We start from the raw sequence: 14,017 nt of genomic DNA on the forward strand, positions 1-14,017 counted from the left end.
GGAGGTGAAGTAATAATGAAAGCCATATTTTCAGAAGATCACTGGAATAATGGCTACCACTCATCAAGTTAAGGGTGATTTAACTATATTTCTCTTTGGATATTCACACTAACTCTGCCACGAAGACATTCGGTCCATTCTATAGATGAGGAAACTGAAAAAGTGTAAAGTCAAAGTGTTAGTCGCTCAGTCACGTCCAGCTCTTTGTAACCCCATGGACTGTAGCCCACCAGGCTCCTCTGTCTGTGGAATTCTGCAGGCAAGAATACTAGAGTGGGTAGCCATTCCCCTGGAGAACCAGGGGATCTTCCCCAACCAGGACCAAAACTCAGTCTCCTGCATCACAGGCAGATTCTTTGCCATCTGAGCCACCAGGGAAGCTGAAGCTCAGAGATTAAATTACTTGTCCAAGGTCACACAGCACATGTCAGGACTAAGATTTAAACAGATCTCTATGATTCCAAACTCAAAGTTATTTCTAGGATGCTGTATATAGAATCTTTAGAGCATAAAGTATATTTACTTAATTCAACTATTTGGCATGAAATTTTAACAGATGTAGGGCTTCCCTGGTGGCTCAGATGGTAACCTGCAATTCGGGAGACCCGGGTTCGATTCCTGGGTCGGGAAGATCCCCTGGAGAAGGAAATGGCAACCCACTCCAGTACTTTTGCCTAGAAAATTCCATGGATGGAGGAGCCTGGTAGGCTACAGTCCATGGGGTCGCAAAGAGTCGGACACGACTGAGCGACTTCACTTTCACTTTAACAGATGTTAACAGACATTCCTATTTCCAGTCTTTAAAGAATTACTAGTTGGTAAACCTGTTTATCACCTCCTGATTGCCCCACTGGGTTTCCCTGGTGGTGAAGAATCCACCTGTCAATGCAGGAGACTCGAGCTCAATCCCTGGGTTGGGAGAATCCTCTGGAGAAGGAAATGGCAACCCACTCCAGTATTATTGCCTGGGAAATCTCATGGACAGAGGAGCCTGGCAGGTTACAGTCCATGGGGTTGCAAACAGTCGGAAACAACTTAGCCACTAAACAACAACAAACAAAAAGCCACCACACATGCATACTCACCCCATTATCAATGTTCCCCCTACAGTGGCACAATTGCTACAATAGATACATGTACACTGTCATGCATCCTTTCCACTGACTTGTAAAGTACAAGCCAGTGCACTGGAGTTCCCTACCCAAGGTCACATAGCCAGATGCTGCCAGAGTAAGGATTAAAATGCCCAGGTCCCAATTCTGTGTGCTTTCCAGAAAAACCACAATGCATAAACCTGGTGAAGCATATCCAGCCAAGCACAGATCCCTGGACATTCACAGTGTGGGATGACTGAGTTTACTTGGCTTGTCAAAGTACTACTGTCAGCACTTTCTACAAGAAGCAGAAAGAACTGATGCTTATTGCATGGACCCTGCATATTAAACACTAGCTTCCACAACTTCTCTATTTTATGTGATGACTAGTGTAATACTATAACCAGGCCAACAACATTCCTCTGCAGACTGAAATTGTGGCTTTTTCTTCCTGGAGCCAGATCCATGAGGTGTTGCCACTGATAAAAACCCATACGAGATCTTCATTTGTCTCACCCAAGAGATTTCCCACAGTACTTTTAAATGATTACCCCAAGGTCAGTAATAAATACCATGTTGACAGATTCATGATCTGAAACAGGGCAAATGCACATCCCAAGGATGAGCCAAGTCTGGTTTCCTTGGCCAGAGTGAAGCTTTATGCCTTCCCAGCGACGTTTTAAAGGTTGACGAAGAGGTTTCTCAAGGGTGGGGCATTCCAACTTCTATGGCCCTGGTCTCTTTCACAAAGACACGACAATGCTGAATACACACTAGGTACTCTACATATTTGTGCTGGATGGAAGGATTTGAGAGTATAATAACGATTACTTCCTGAAGAGTCAACACTTTTTGCAAAAGGAAAATAAACTCTGCTTATGAAGACACAGAAGACTGAAATATGTTGTTTTCTTTCTAAAAAAAATTATCAGAAGCATTTAAGTTTCTCCTTAAATACTGAAGAAAATAAAAAAATTTCCCCTCAAATGCACCAAAATACACAGAGCTGGAGCTACTTTGCCAAATACAAGTGTAAAGAGGATTGTCCCCTTCCTCCCTGAGTCCACAATACAAACTTAATTAGTAATCTCCAACAAAACATGAATATGTTCGTTTTCCCACCAGAAAATTAACTAAATTACTCTTTGTGGTAGACAACATCGCGCCTTTGGGTATTAGATCTTCAGGGTCTGGCCCGTCCAGTCTCTGAGGTCACAGAGAAGATGCTCTCGGGTCAGTTTCCAAAATCATCACAAAGACCACTGTTTGATCACATTTTTCTATTAGCCAGTGGCATTATTTGAATAAAATGTGCTCCGTTTCAGATCTAATGCACTTTTCAGATAAATACACCTACTTAACTGTCCTATACTCCTGATGCTTCCAACACTGCCTTCACAATATGCTTTAGACATCATGCAACATATGTTGAGTAGAAAATAAAAGGATAAATTCTCCCCAAATTTGCTTACAGAAACTTAGCTAACCAAAGATTAAAAAAAAAAAAACGATGACATATAAAGATATTAATATTAAGGCAAAAGTTACAGAAAAAGGATTTATCAAAAAATAATCTAGTCGTCCCTTGGTATCCACAGGATTGGTTCTGAGAGTCTTGTGGATATCAAAATCTGTGGATGCTCAAACATCTTACAGAAAACGGCACAGTACCATCAGCCCTTCACAGATGCAGAACCTGCAGATATAGGCCAACTGAATAGTCACTGAAGGTTCTCTGAAACTCCAATTAATCTGGGTCACTCTGGCTTACTGCAGGGTTCTGAATCTGCAATGTTCCTAAGAACCTTCTGGGGAGCTTGTGAAAATGCAAGTTCCTGGGCTTCTCCTCTCATATGGATAGTTAAAGCTACTGTGGAGGTCAGGAATCTGCCTCTTTTAAACTTTTTATTTTATATTGGAGGGTTGCTGTTTAGCCACTAAGTCTGACTCTTTGCAACCCCATGGACTGTAGCTCACCAGGTTCCTCTGTTCACGGGATTTCCCAGCCAAGAATACTGGGATGGGTTGCCATTTCTTCCCAGGGAATCTTTCCAACCCAGGGATCAAACCTGCATCTCCTGCATTGGCAGGCAGATTCTTTACTCCTGAGCCACTATGGAAGCCCATATTGGAGTACAGCCAATTAACAATATTGTGATAGTTTTAGGTGAACAGCAAAGCAACTCAGCCATACATATACATATATCCATTCCCTCCCTGAACTCCCCTCCGGGCTGCCACATAACTCTGAGCAGTGTTCCCTGTATTATACAGTAGGTCCTTGTTGGTTAACCATTTTAAATATAGTAGTGTGTCCATATATATCCCCAACTCCCTAACTATCCCTTCCCCCAAGCAACCATAAGTTCATCCTCTAAGTCTGTGAGTATGTTTTATAAGTTCCTTTGTATCATTTCCTTTTAGATTTTGCATATAAGGGATCTCATACAATATTTTCACTTCTCTATCTAACAGGAGGGAGGTAATGCTGCATACTGGAATAAATCAGCAGAGAGAGAGCCAGTACCACCTGCAACAGTCATGTGCCCACAGGTTTAACTTCCTTAGGTCTCCATTTACTCGTCTGTAACACAGGGATGTTAAACTGATACCTAAGATGCCTTCCTGCTAGGAAATTGTGACATGTTAAAAAAAAAAAAAAAAGTAGGCTTATAAACGTGGACACTGTTTATTTTCCTAGAAAACAGTGTTTGACTATTCCTAAGTAATGTTTATACATAGATTTCTACATCAGAGATAAACAGTCTCTCTACCTGAAACATGCCAGACACTGAATGAAACCACACACTCACACACACACACACACACACACACACACATCCCCTACCGTGTGGCCATGGAGCAAGAGTTGGGTCCATTAGGTGTTCAGTTGAAAACCTTATCTGAACCTAGATTATAAGAGCAGTTAATTTGGATTATTTTCGCCCCACATTAAAGGCCGCAATCTCGACATTATTAACCACAGTCCAAGAGAACCAAAGCACCAGCTAAGTGGCACCTTTTTAGGAAGGACTACCAGAGGCTGCTCTTATCTCAGACTCTGCTTTAGGGGAGGAAGGCCTGACTCTACAAAGAGAGTCAGAACTTGCAGCCTGGAGTGTCTCCACATTTTTAAAAAGTCTGTATAGTTTGCTGGAATGGAGATGAAACATTTATCCTTCTCGTGCGACCACTCTGGTTTCCAGGGAGCTGCCTGTGAACGGCTGAGGCGGGCGGAGGAGAGATACAACTGCAGACACGCACACGACACACACCAAAGTTAACTGGAAAATTTCAAAGTGCCTTTTCATGCCTTTAACTCAAAGATGAACACATTTCAAGGTGACCCAATCCTCCAGTGACAGGCAGTGTTTTAAAAGCGCCGACGCTCTCCACTTAAACAATTTCTAGTGACACGTCTAAACTGCATCCTCCGGGGCTCTCTGCGCTGTCTCGCTGACTAGTCTTTCTTTCCTGGCAGAGGCATCCCGTTTCACATAAGCACTTGAAGTCTGTCTTCCCTTCTAACAATTAAAATCCACAGAGCTCAGATGCTTTATTTTTTTAACTTAGCAGGCACCATGCAGGACTGTTAATTATTTAATTATACCATAAACACAAATGATTCCTTTATAGTGCTTTCTATTTACTAAAATCATGCATCACACGTGCTTCCTCAGTCGTGTCCGACTCTTTGTGACCCCATGGACTGTAACCCACCAGGTTCCTCTGTCCATGAGATTTTTCAGGCCAGAATCCTGGAGTGGGTTGCCATTTCCTCCTCCAGGGGATCTTTCCAATCCAGGTATCAAACCCACATGTTCTGCGTCACTTACATTGGCAGGCAGATTCTTTACCATTGAGCCACGTGGGAAGCCATTTATCAAAATAGTATCAGAATAATAAAAGATAGCTTTATTGCTTGTGCTTATAAGCAAAGGGTAAAAGACTTCTAATATAAAATCAAAGTTCAAGTTCAGAAAAGGAGGTCTCATTTAAAATCTAAAAGTATGGAAATTCTCTGGTGGTACAGCGGGTAACACTCCAAGCTCCCAATGCGGGGGACCTGAGTTCGATCCCTGGTCGGGGAACTAGATTCCACATCCCACAACCATGAGTCCACATGCCAAAACTAAGACCCAGTGCAGCCTAAACAAATAAAGAAAATATTTTTTAAAAAACCTAAAACTGTACATAATTATATATTGACTCTGTGTATGAATTTCATACATAGAATATGAAGGACTTTTTTCTTTTTTCTTCACTAAAATATTATGGTTAGTCATTACAGAATGAGAAGATTGCACTAGAAATCTGAAAATTGGGTTCCTATAGTTAATGAAACATGCTAGGCTGTTTTGGGTCAGTTCCTTTGCAGAAACTACTCCCTGTCAAAAGCATCCTTTCCAAAAACCTGCCCTGGACTACCTGTAAATTCCTCTGTAACTTACCAATTTGATTACTTCTGTACGGCATGAGCTTGAACAAACTCCAGGAGATGGTGAAGGACAGGAAACTCTGTGTGCTGCGGACCACAGGGTCACAAAGAGTCAAACACAACTGAGCAACTAAACAAATAACCACAACAATATGGCCACCTGTATCATCCTGTGATAATTTTTTATACATGACAGTCTCCCTTACTTGATTGTGAGCTTCCGGAAAGCAGAGACCAGGCTATGCTCACTTTGGCATCCCAGCCATTATCATGAGCAACAAGGAACAGGTGCTAGGAACAGCAGGAACTCTACTTCACTCTTTTTTTCTTAATGTGTGTAAGTTTATAATAGATAAAAATAAATTTTGTAAATGTATTCTGGTCCCCATCCTCTCCTAACAATTGTCCTAACCCTACCCCTACCCTGGGAAGCAGGGGGAGTCACTGAACCAGAGAACCACCTGCTGGGGGGTATCGATGTGGGCAGCAGCCTGATGTAGCAGTTGGGGTACAGGCTGGATGCAGGTGCCCAGTGCAGGGGGTCAGAACTTGAGAAAGTCAAGAAGAATGTCTACTGGGCATGGAGTATGTACAACCCAGCATGTGAAGGGTTTCAAACATGCAAAGGAAGAAAAACTGAATAAATTTGTGATGTTGGACTGGAATTGGAAGAATTGGTGTGAATTCTTGGTTTTCACTATGTAGCGAGATATAGATAGATGATAAGTAGGTAGTTACAGAAGTAAATGTGTGTGTGTGTGTGTGTACACAGTCTAACTCTACCAAGTGAGGGGCTTAGGAGCAGGGACACACCAGTCTCCATGAACATACCTACTGCCCAGATCATGGCTTCTAAATACCATTATCCACTGAAAAAAAACATTCCTTGGAGAAAGAGCTGACTCTAGTGCTGGGACAGAGAAAGTATTGAAAGTGAAAGTGTAGTCACTCAGAAGTTTCTGACTGTTTGCAACTCCATGAACTGTATGTGGCCCACCAGGCTCCTCTGTCCACGGAATCTCCAGGCAAGAATACTAGAGTGGGTTGCCATGCCCTTCTCCAGGCAATCTTCCCAACCCAGGGATTGAACCTGGGCATCCCACATTTCAGGCAGATTCTTTACCATCTGAGCCACCAGGGTAAGTATTGAGTTGGTCAAAAAGTTCATTTGGGCTTTCCCATAAGATGTTATGGAAAAATCGGAGCGAGCTTTTTAGTCAATCCAATATAAGAGAAGCCTGGGACACTTTGTTAAACCAGAAAAGAATGAAGTACTTCAAAAATAATGAGACATGTTAAAAAGAGAGAGGAGCTAGGATGAAGAGAATCTCATTAGCAAAACCTCAATGACTTCAATATTAAATAATAATAGTAAAAACTACAACCCATTTGAAAAAAATAGGAAACCTCAAATGCATACTAATATAAACAAACATAAATAAATGGAAAATTTGCGGAGAAACAGGGTACTTAAACAATTTCAAAGTACCACAACACAAAAGATATATGAATTACAGAGGTTAAAAAGTAACTTTACAGTGGCGAAGCCTAGGAGACAGCACCTTAATCGAATTATCAAAATCAAAGACAAATCAACATCATGGGCTACTTAATAGGATGCAATGAGAAGCACACAGCATCATTCCTGTGAAATTCCTGCCAAGGATACATAATCTAAATCTAATCACAAAACAAACAAACAGAAACAGGGGAACATTCTATAAAACAACTGGCCTGTGTGCGGCAAAAGTCAACGAAACACTAAGCAATCATTTCAGCCTGAAGACAACTAAAGAGACGTGACGATTCAAGGCAACACATGATTCTGAAATGAATTTCTTTGAACTAAACAAACATTATTTGGACAACTGGCTAAACTTGAAGTTTGTGGGTTGGATGATAATAATAAATTCATGTTAAAGTTTTCAATTTGAGGACCACAGTTTGCACTCTTTGAGGAATTTGCCCTTGTTGTTGTTGCTGTTGTCCAGTCACTAAGTCATGTCCAACTCTTTGTGATCCCATGACTGCAGCACTCCAGGCTTTCCTGTCCTTCACTGTCTCCCGGAGTTTGCTCAAACTCACGTCTATTGAGTTGATGATGCCATCCAATCATCTCATCCTCTGTCATTCCCTTCTCCTCAGCCCTCAATCTTTCCCAGCACCAGGGTCTTTTCCAATCAGTTGGCTCTTCATATCAGGTGGCCAAAGTACTAGAACATCAGATTCAGCATCAGTCCTTCCAATGAATATTCAAGGTTGATTTCCTTTAGGATTGACTGGTTTGATCTCCTTGCAGTTCAAGGGGTTCTTAAGAGTCTTCTCTGTTATGGTAACTCATTTAAGGTACAATTTAGGCACAATTATCTAATTTCTTAAAGAGACAAAAATAAATGGAAAGTAACAGCGTATCACATTTGCACTTATTTTAACTGCAGCTTGGCTTGATGCAGTTAGCCATCAGACCTAGTTCTGTGAAGGCAGGGACTCCCCTTGTCCATGTTGTATCCCTAGAGCCAAGGTAATGTCAACCAGTTCACAACTGCTACTCAGTAACAACTTTTGGATGAATAAATGTATTTCGTAAAATACAAAATTCCATCTTGCTTCTTCTTTAGCAACTAATCCAAAGCTGATATCCTTTATCTGTATTTTAAGCAAATAAACTGCCCTGTCTGTTCTGACTTGAATTACAAAAAATGCTTCTACAGAGCAAAACAGATTCCTCAGTAATCATGGCTCCTGATCATTCCAATTGTAAATATATGCCTAAAACAATTTCTTTTTACAGCAAAACAGGAAACTCATAGAATTGTCCCCATCCTGTCCCAGCTAAAAATCAGTTTTCAATGAGTTTTTTCTTTTTTTTTTTTATTGTTTTTCAGAAATCGTTGAAAATTTAATTTCTGTACACAAGAGCTTGGCTTCCCCAATAGGTCAGCAGGTAAAGTCTTCTTGCAATGCAGGAAATGCAGGTTCAATCCCTGGGTTGGGAAGATCCCTTAGAGAAGGGAATGGCAACCCACTCCAGTACTCTTGCCTGAAGAATCCCACGGACAGAGGAGCCTGGCGGGCTGTAGTCCACAGGGTTGCAAAGAGTTAGACATGATTCAGCACACAAGCACATTACACAAGAGCTTGCAGATATACAGGCAGACACAGAGCAGAGAGATCCTTAGAAGTCACCTAATACAACAACCCCACTTTCCAGATGCCCCCAAAGAATATCACATTTGGAAGGAAGCCACACTGCCAACATCCTTCATAAGCCTCTTGAGATCTCTTTAAAGACACAAGTAACAAAACTGAATTTTAATGATATTCAGAAAAGAGAAAGAAGGTAGAACATCACTCAAACTTCCACGTGGCTCTAGAGGTAAAGAAGCCACCTGTCAATGCAGGAGATGCCAGAGACGTGGGTCGATCCCTGGGTCAGGAGGATCCCGTGGAGGAGGGCATAGCAGCCCACTCCAGTATTCTTGCCTGGAGAATCCCATGGACAGAGGAGCCTAGTGGGCTACAGTTCATGGAGTCGCAAAGAGTTGGAGATGACTTAGCGACTAAAGAATAACAACAACAAAGGGCCAAAGGTGCACCACAGAACTATAAAGATTATAGTTAGATAGATTATATCTTTTGCTTTGAGCAGTGTTGGCTGTAAGTGGGTAGGTGACAGCTGTGTCTTCCTATGGAGAAGGTTTGACCAGTTTGGAATCAGAAGGAAAAAGAACCCTAGAGCTGGTCTAGCTTTTGAGCAGCCTGTGGCTTTGGCCAAGGTGCTTGCTTTCTTAAGAGTGTGGCTCCTGGACCTACAGCATTAACATTAGGTGACAGCCCATTAGAAATACAGATTGAGATCTCAGTGAATCAGAAGCTTGGGCATGGGGCCCAGCCATTCCAGTGGTTCTGAAAGGCACTCAAGTTTGAGCTTCCCTGGTGGCTCAGAGATTAAAGCATCTGCCTGCAATGCATGAGACCTGGGTTCGATCCCTGGGTCGGGAAGATCCCCTGGAGAGGGAAATAGCAACCCACTTCAGTATTCTTGCCTGGAGAATCCTATGGACGGAGGAGCCTGGTGGGCTACAGTCCACGGGGTCGCAAGGAGTCGGACACAACTGAGCAACTTCACTTGAGAACCATAGGTCAATCTATAATATAATTATAATCAAGGTGTGAAGTGAAAGTCACGCAGTCGTGTCCAACTCTTTCCAACTCCATGGACTATACAGTCCATGGAATTCTCCAGGACAGAATACTGGAGTGTGTAGCCTTTCCCTTCTCCAGGGGATCTTCCCAACCCAGGGATCGAACCCAGGTCTCCCACATTGCAGGCAGATTCTTTACCAGCTGAGCCACAAGGGAAGCCCAAGAATACTGAAATAGGCAGCTATCCCTTCTCCAGCGGATCTTCCCAGCCCAATAAAGGAATAAAAGTTCACTTCTTTAAAAATGTTAGTGTTTATTTCAAAAGACTAAGGCAGTAAGTAATATACTGCATAAATTAATACTGAATGATTTTTCCCACTACATAAACATTTCAAATAACTTATTTTAGCATTTTAGGCTAAATCTCTTTGTGGATTAATGATTAATACCAGTGAAGGAAAAACACACAAGAAAAATATCTGATGTTATTTAAAGAAAGAGAATAAAACAAAACTATGATCATTTAAATAGCTGCATAAAAATTACATATACTATTATTCTACATAGCAATTGGTTTTTGTCTACAAAAACCAATTTTTCTATAGTTTATACATAGCTATTGTTTTTCTTTTCTTTTGTCTGTACTATTATTTTCACCAAAGAAATGGACATGATTCTAATTCTTGCAAATAAAATTAAAATGTTCTATGTCAATTATAACTCAAGAAAAAAAAGCAAAAAATGGTTTAATTGTGCTTCTTGAAAGAAAAACTTCTATGTTTTGGTGAAACAACAGTTGCATCAAATGGTAAACAGAGTCACACCATACCCTGAAGATACCAAGGTGACTAAGGCCTATGCCCATTCTTATCCTCCATCCATCATCTTTCTGGATCTTCCAATCTAGGAAACTCCTTTTTCAACTAAAGTCCACATTCCAAAGATACAACTAGAGTTTAAAATATAACCTACTAAAGAGCAGTGAGTAAAGGTGACTCAATGTGGTGAGGAAATCACCTGCCTTCATAAAAACAAGCTTCTACCGTTCGACAAAAGTTCTGGACCATCTCATGAAGTCCAGGCTATTTAATGAGAACATTCACTTTCAGAGAAAAAAAAAGTACCCATATGTATTATATATATAAATTGATTGCTAATTTTCTCAAAACTGGCCCCTAAAAATAGAATTCTCCTTATACTATTGCATACTTACTTGGCACATTGTGAGTACTATTATATACTGTTTGTGAGTACCTAAGAGTCGGACACAACTGAGCGACTTCACTTTCACTTTTCCCTTTCATGCACTGGAGAAGGAAATGGCAACCCACTCCAGTATTCTTGCCTGGAGAATCCCAGGGACGGTGGAGCCTGGTGGGCTGCCATCTATGGGGTCGCACAGAGTCGGACACAACTGAAGCGACTTAGCAGCAGCAGTAAACGATTATATACCTTATACTTACGATATATGTGGTATATAATCGTTTACTAGGTACTCACAAATAGTGTGTGTGTGTGTGTGTGTGTGTTAGTCACTTAGTTGTTTCCGACTCTGCAACCCCATAGACTGTAGCCCACCAGGTTCCTCTGTCCATGGAATTCTCCAGGCAAGAATACTGGGATGGGTCGCCATTTCCTTCTCCACACAAATAGTATATCCGAGAAGGCAATGGCACCCCACTCCAGTACTCTTGCCTGGAGAATCCCAGGGACTGAGGAGTCTGGTAGGCTGCAGTCCATGGGGTCGCGTAGAGTTGGAGACGACTGAGCGACTTCACTTTCACTTTCCACTTTCATGCATTGGAGAAGGAAATGGCAACCCACTCCAATGTTCTTGCCTGGAGAATCCCAGGGACGGCGGAGCCTGGTAGGCTGCCGTCTATGGGGTTGCATAGCGTCGGACACGACTGAAGCGACTTAGCAGCAGCAGCAGCAGTAAGTATATGGTATATAATAGTTTACTAGATGCTCACAATGTATCAGTTAACACACTCTCATTTAATCTCCAAACCACTATTATAACCATTTGACAGATTAAGAAATTTAAGCAGAGTAAATTACTTGTCCAAAGTCACATAGCTAAAGTGAAGATTCAGAATACACATAACCAAGCTATCATACTTAAACTAAGATCCCTAACCTTTGGCTCCATCATGGTTTTGCTATGTCTGAATTACAAATTTTTCACATTCAGGAAAATCAAAACTAAGTTTTCTTGCCAGAAATATTTGATAATATCAATGAAATGAAATAAATGGCAAAATAATCCAAGCATTTTTAGAAATCATTGTACCTATAAAATCATACAAATTCCATTAAGTTATATAATCCTTGGAGAAGGAAATGGCAACCCACTCCAGTGTTCTTGCAAATGGACTATATAGTGCCAGGTGGCGCTAGCGGTAAAGAACCCGCCTCACAATGCAAGAAAACATAAGAGACGCAGGTTCGATCCCTGGGTCGGGAAGATCCCCCGGGGAAGGAAATAGCAACCTACTCCAGTACTCTTGTCTGGAGAATCCCATGGACACTGGAGCCTACAATCAGTAGTGTCACAGAGTCGGACACGACTGAAGTGATTTAGCACGCAGCACACAGTTCAGAGACCTGCCAACTTTTTCAACAGTACAACCACTCTGGACATACAGCTGTGCCAACAATAACCCATGGGAAGCCAGCATTATAACGCAAGGTAATTCTATTAAGAATATGGAACGGAGGTTTTAATCTGGTTTGTTTGCGGGTCTTTGGGTTTTTTGGTTATTGCTGTTGTTGTTCTTTGCAACCAGGTGAACGAATGAGCTGAAAGATCAAAGGCGAATCCCTTCCGATTACTTCCTCCGCTTATAAAGATAAGGCTTGTGAGTCAAGACTTGCAGGGTCCACGTGCCCAAGGGTTGAATCTCCTGGGTTGCTAACCCCCGCGCCTGCGCCTCTCGATCGGTCTAGCACGCGCCTCGGAGACCCCTGACCAGGGCACCGGGCGCCGCAAGGCTGGAGGAAGCAAGGGATCGAGAGCAATGGAGAGGAGAGGGAGCGATTGCGGGCCCTTACCGAGCTCCGTGCCCTGCTGGTGCGCCGACATGTCGAGGAGACCGCAGCACAGCTGGCTCCGGGAGCCCGCCTCTGTACTGCCCTTCCTCCTTCCTCCAGCTCCTACTTCGCCCCACCCCTGCTTCGCCACGCCACGCCCCTCTTCCGCCGGGCCTCGCCCATCTGGGGGCGGGACCACTGAACAGCCCCGGATGGCTGGAACCCGACTCCCTGGACTGAAGAGGAAATCGCACCGCCTCGCCTGCTCGGTCCTCTCCACCAGGCGCGAAACTCCCCTACTAACTCCCGCAAATCATGCTGCGAGAACTCGTCGTCAAATACTTCAGTTACCGACTGCACTGAACAAAAAGCATTTTGAAACTTTTTCCGGATTACAAAACAAGACGGGAGAAGCTCCTCCCAGTTACTGTCAACAGAGCTCTGCGGCCCCACACCTGAAAGGGCATCGGTGGTCCCCGAGCTTTGTAAGGGCGACCAACCTGCAAACCGGAGTCCCAAGTCCTGTGACTTCTAATCTAGGCTTCCTGAAGAGAAGCAGCTCTGTGGCCTGAAAAACCAGGGGGTTTAGGAATGGGAAGACCTGGGGTCTCAGCTTTGCTCTGACAGCGATTAAGTGGGATACTGGCTGTAACTGCCTTTCTAAGCTTCATTTTCCTCATCTGTAAGAAAGCACCTTGGCAACATCTTGGAGCCCTAAAACTCTGACTCTGTGAATTTTTTCAGCCTCACTTTTTTATGACCTGGAGGTTAAAGTTACCTGGTTAAAGTTAACCTGTTAACACAGACCCTTGACCAACTCCGTACTCAGCATCAGAAGCAGCTCCACTCTGATGAAACAGGGAAAACTTAGCTACAGTTTGTATACCATGAGCCAGTTACTAGGCTAGGTACTTTCAGAGAGATGATAGCAGTGGAGTCTGGGAACAATCCTGCCAAGCATGTACTGTATTGTCCATTGTTGTACCTAGAGACACCAAAGTTATGAACAGAGAGATCCTGGCGTAGTGGAAAGTGCATGTGTGCTCAGTCCTGTCCAGCTCTTTGCGACCTCATATACTGTAGCCAGGCAGGCTCCTCTGTCCATGGAATTTTCCAGGCAAGAATATTGGAGTGGGTTGCCATTTCCTTCTCCAGGAAATCTTCCCCACCCACGTCTCTTGCTTTGCCTGCATCGGCAGGCAGGTTCTTTACCAGCTGAGCCACTGGGGAAGACCAGTGGGAAGTGAGCAGACTCCAAATGGGTCCAATTCCTTAATACACCAGCAATTCCATCTAATGACTAGCT

The 14,017-nt window shown here is 42.9% G+C and overlaps 1 protein-coding gene across 6 annotated transcripts in view; it reads right to left on the minus strand.

Moving 5' to 3' along the window:
- The window catches only part of DERA (deoxyribose-phosphate aldolase), a 111,500-nt gene extending 98,672 nt beyond the window's left edge, over positions 1-12,828 (minus strand). For 4 of the 6 annotated variants that reach the window (XM_081587330.1, XM_081587327.1, XM_081587329.1 and 1 more), the window contains exon 1: positions 12,733-12,828. In XM_081587330.1, coding sequence (XP_081443456.1) covers positions 12,733-12,763 — 31 coding nt within the window. In that variant the 5' untranslated portion in view covers positions 12,764-12,828. Of the gene's footprint in view, positions 1-5,545; positions 5,620-12,732 lie in introns of all 6 variants that reach the window. The other 2 variants (XM_081587328.1, XM_081587326.1) reach the window with 1 other exon arrangement.
- Positions 12,829-14,017: the final 1,189 nt, after the last annotated feature.

Source organism: Giraffa tippelskirchi, chromosome 4 (assembly GCF_054371585.1).
Source record: "Giraffa tippelskirchi isolate mGirTip1 chromosome 4, T2T-mGirTip1v1.2.pri, whole genome shotgun sequence".
NCBI classification, from domain to species: domain Eukaryota; kingdom Metazoa; phylum Chordata; class Mammalia; order Artiodactyla; family Giraffidae; genus Giraffa; species Giraffa tippelskirchi.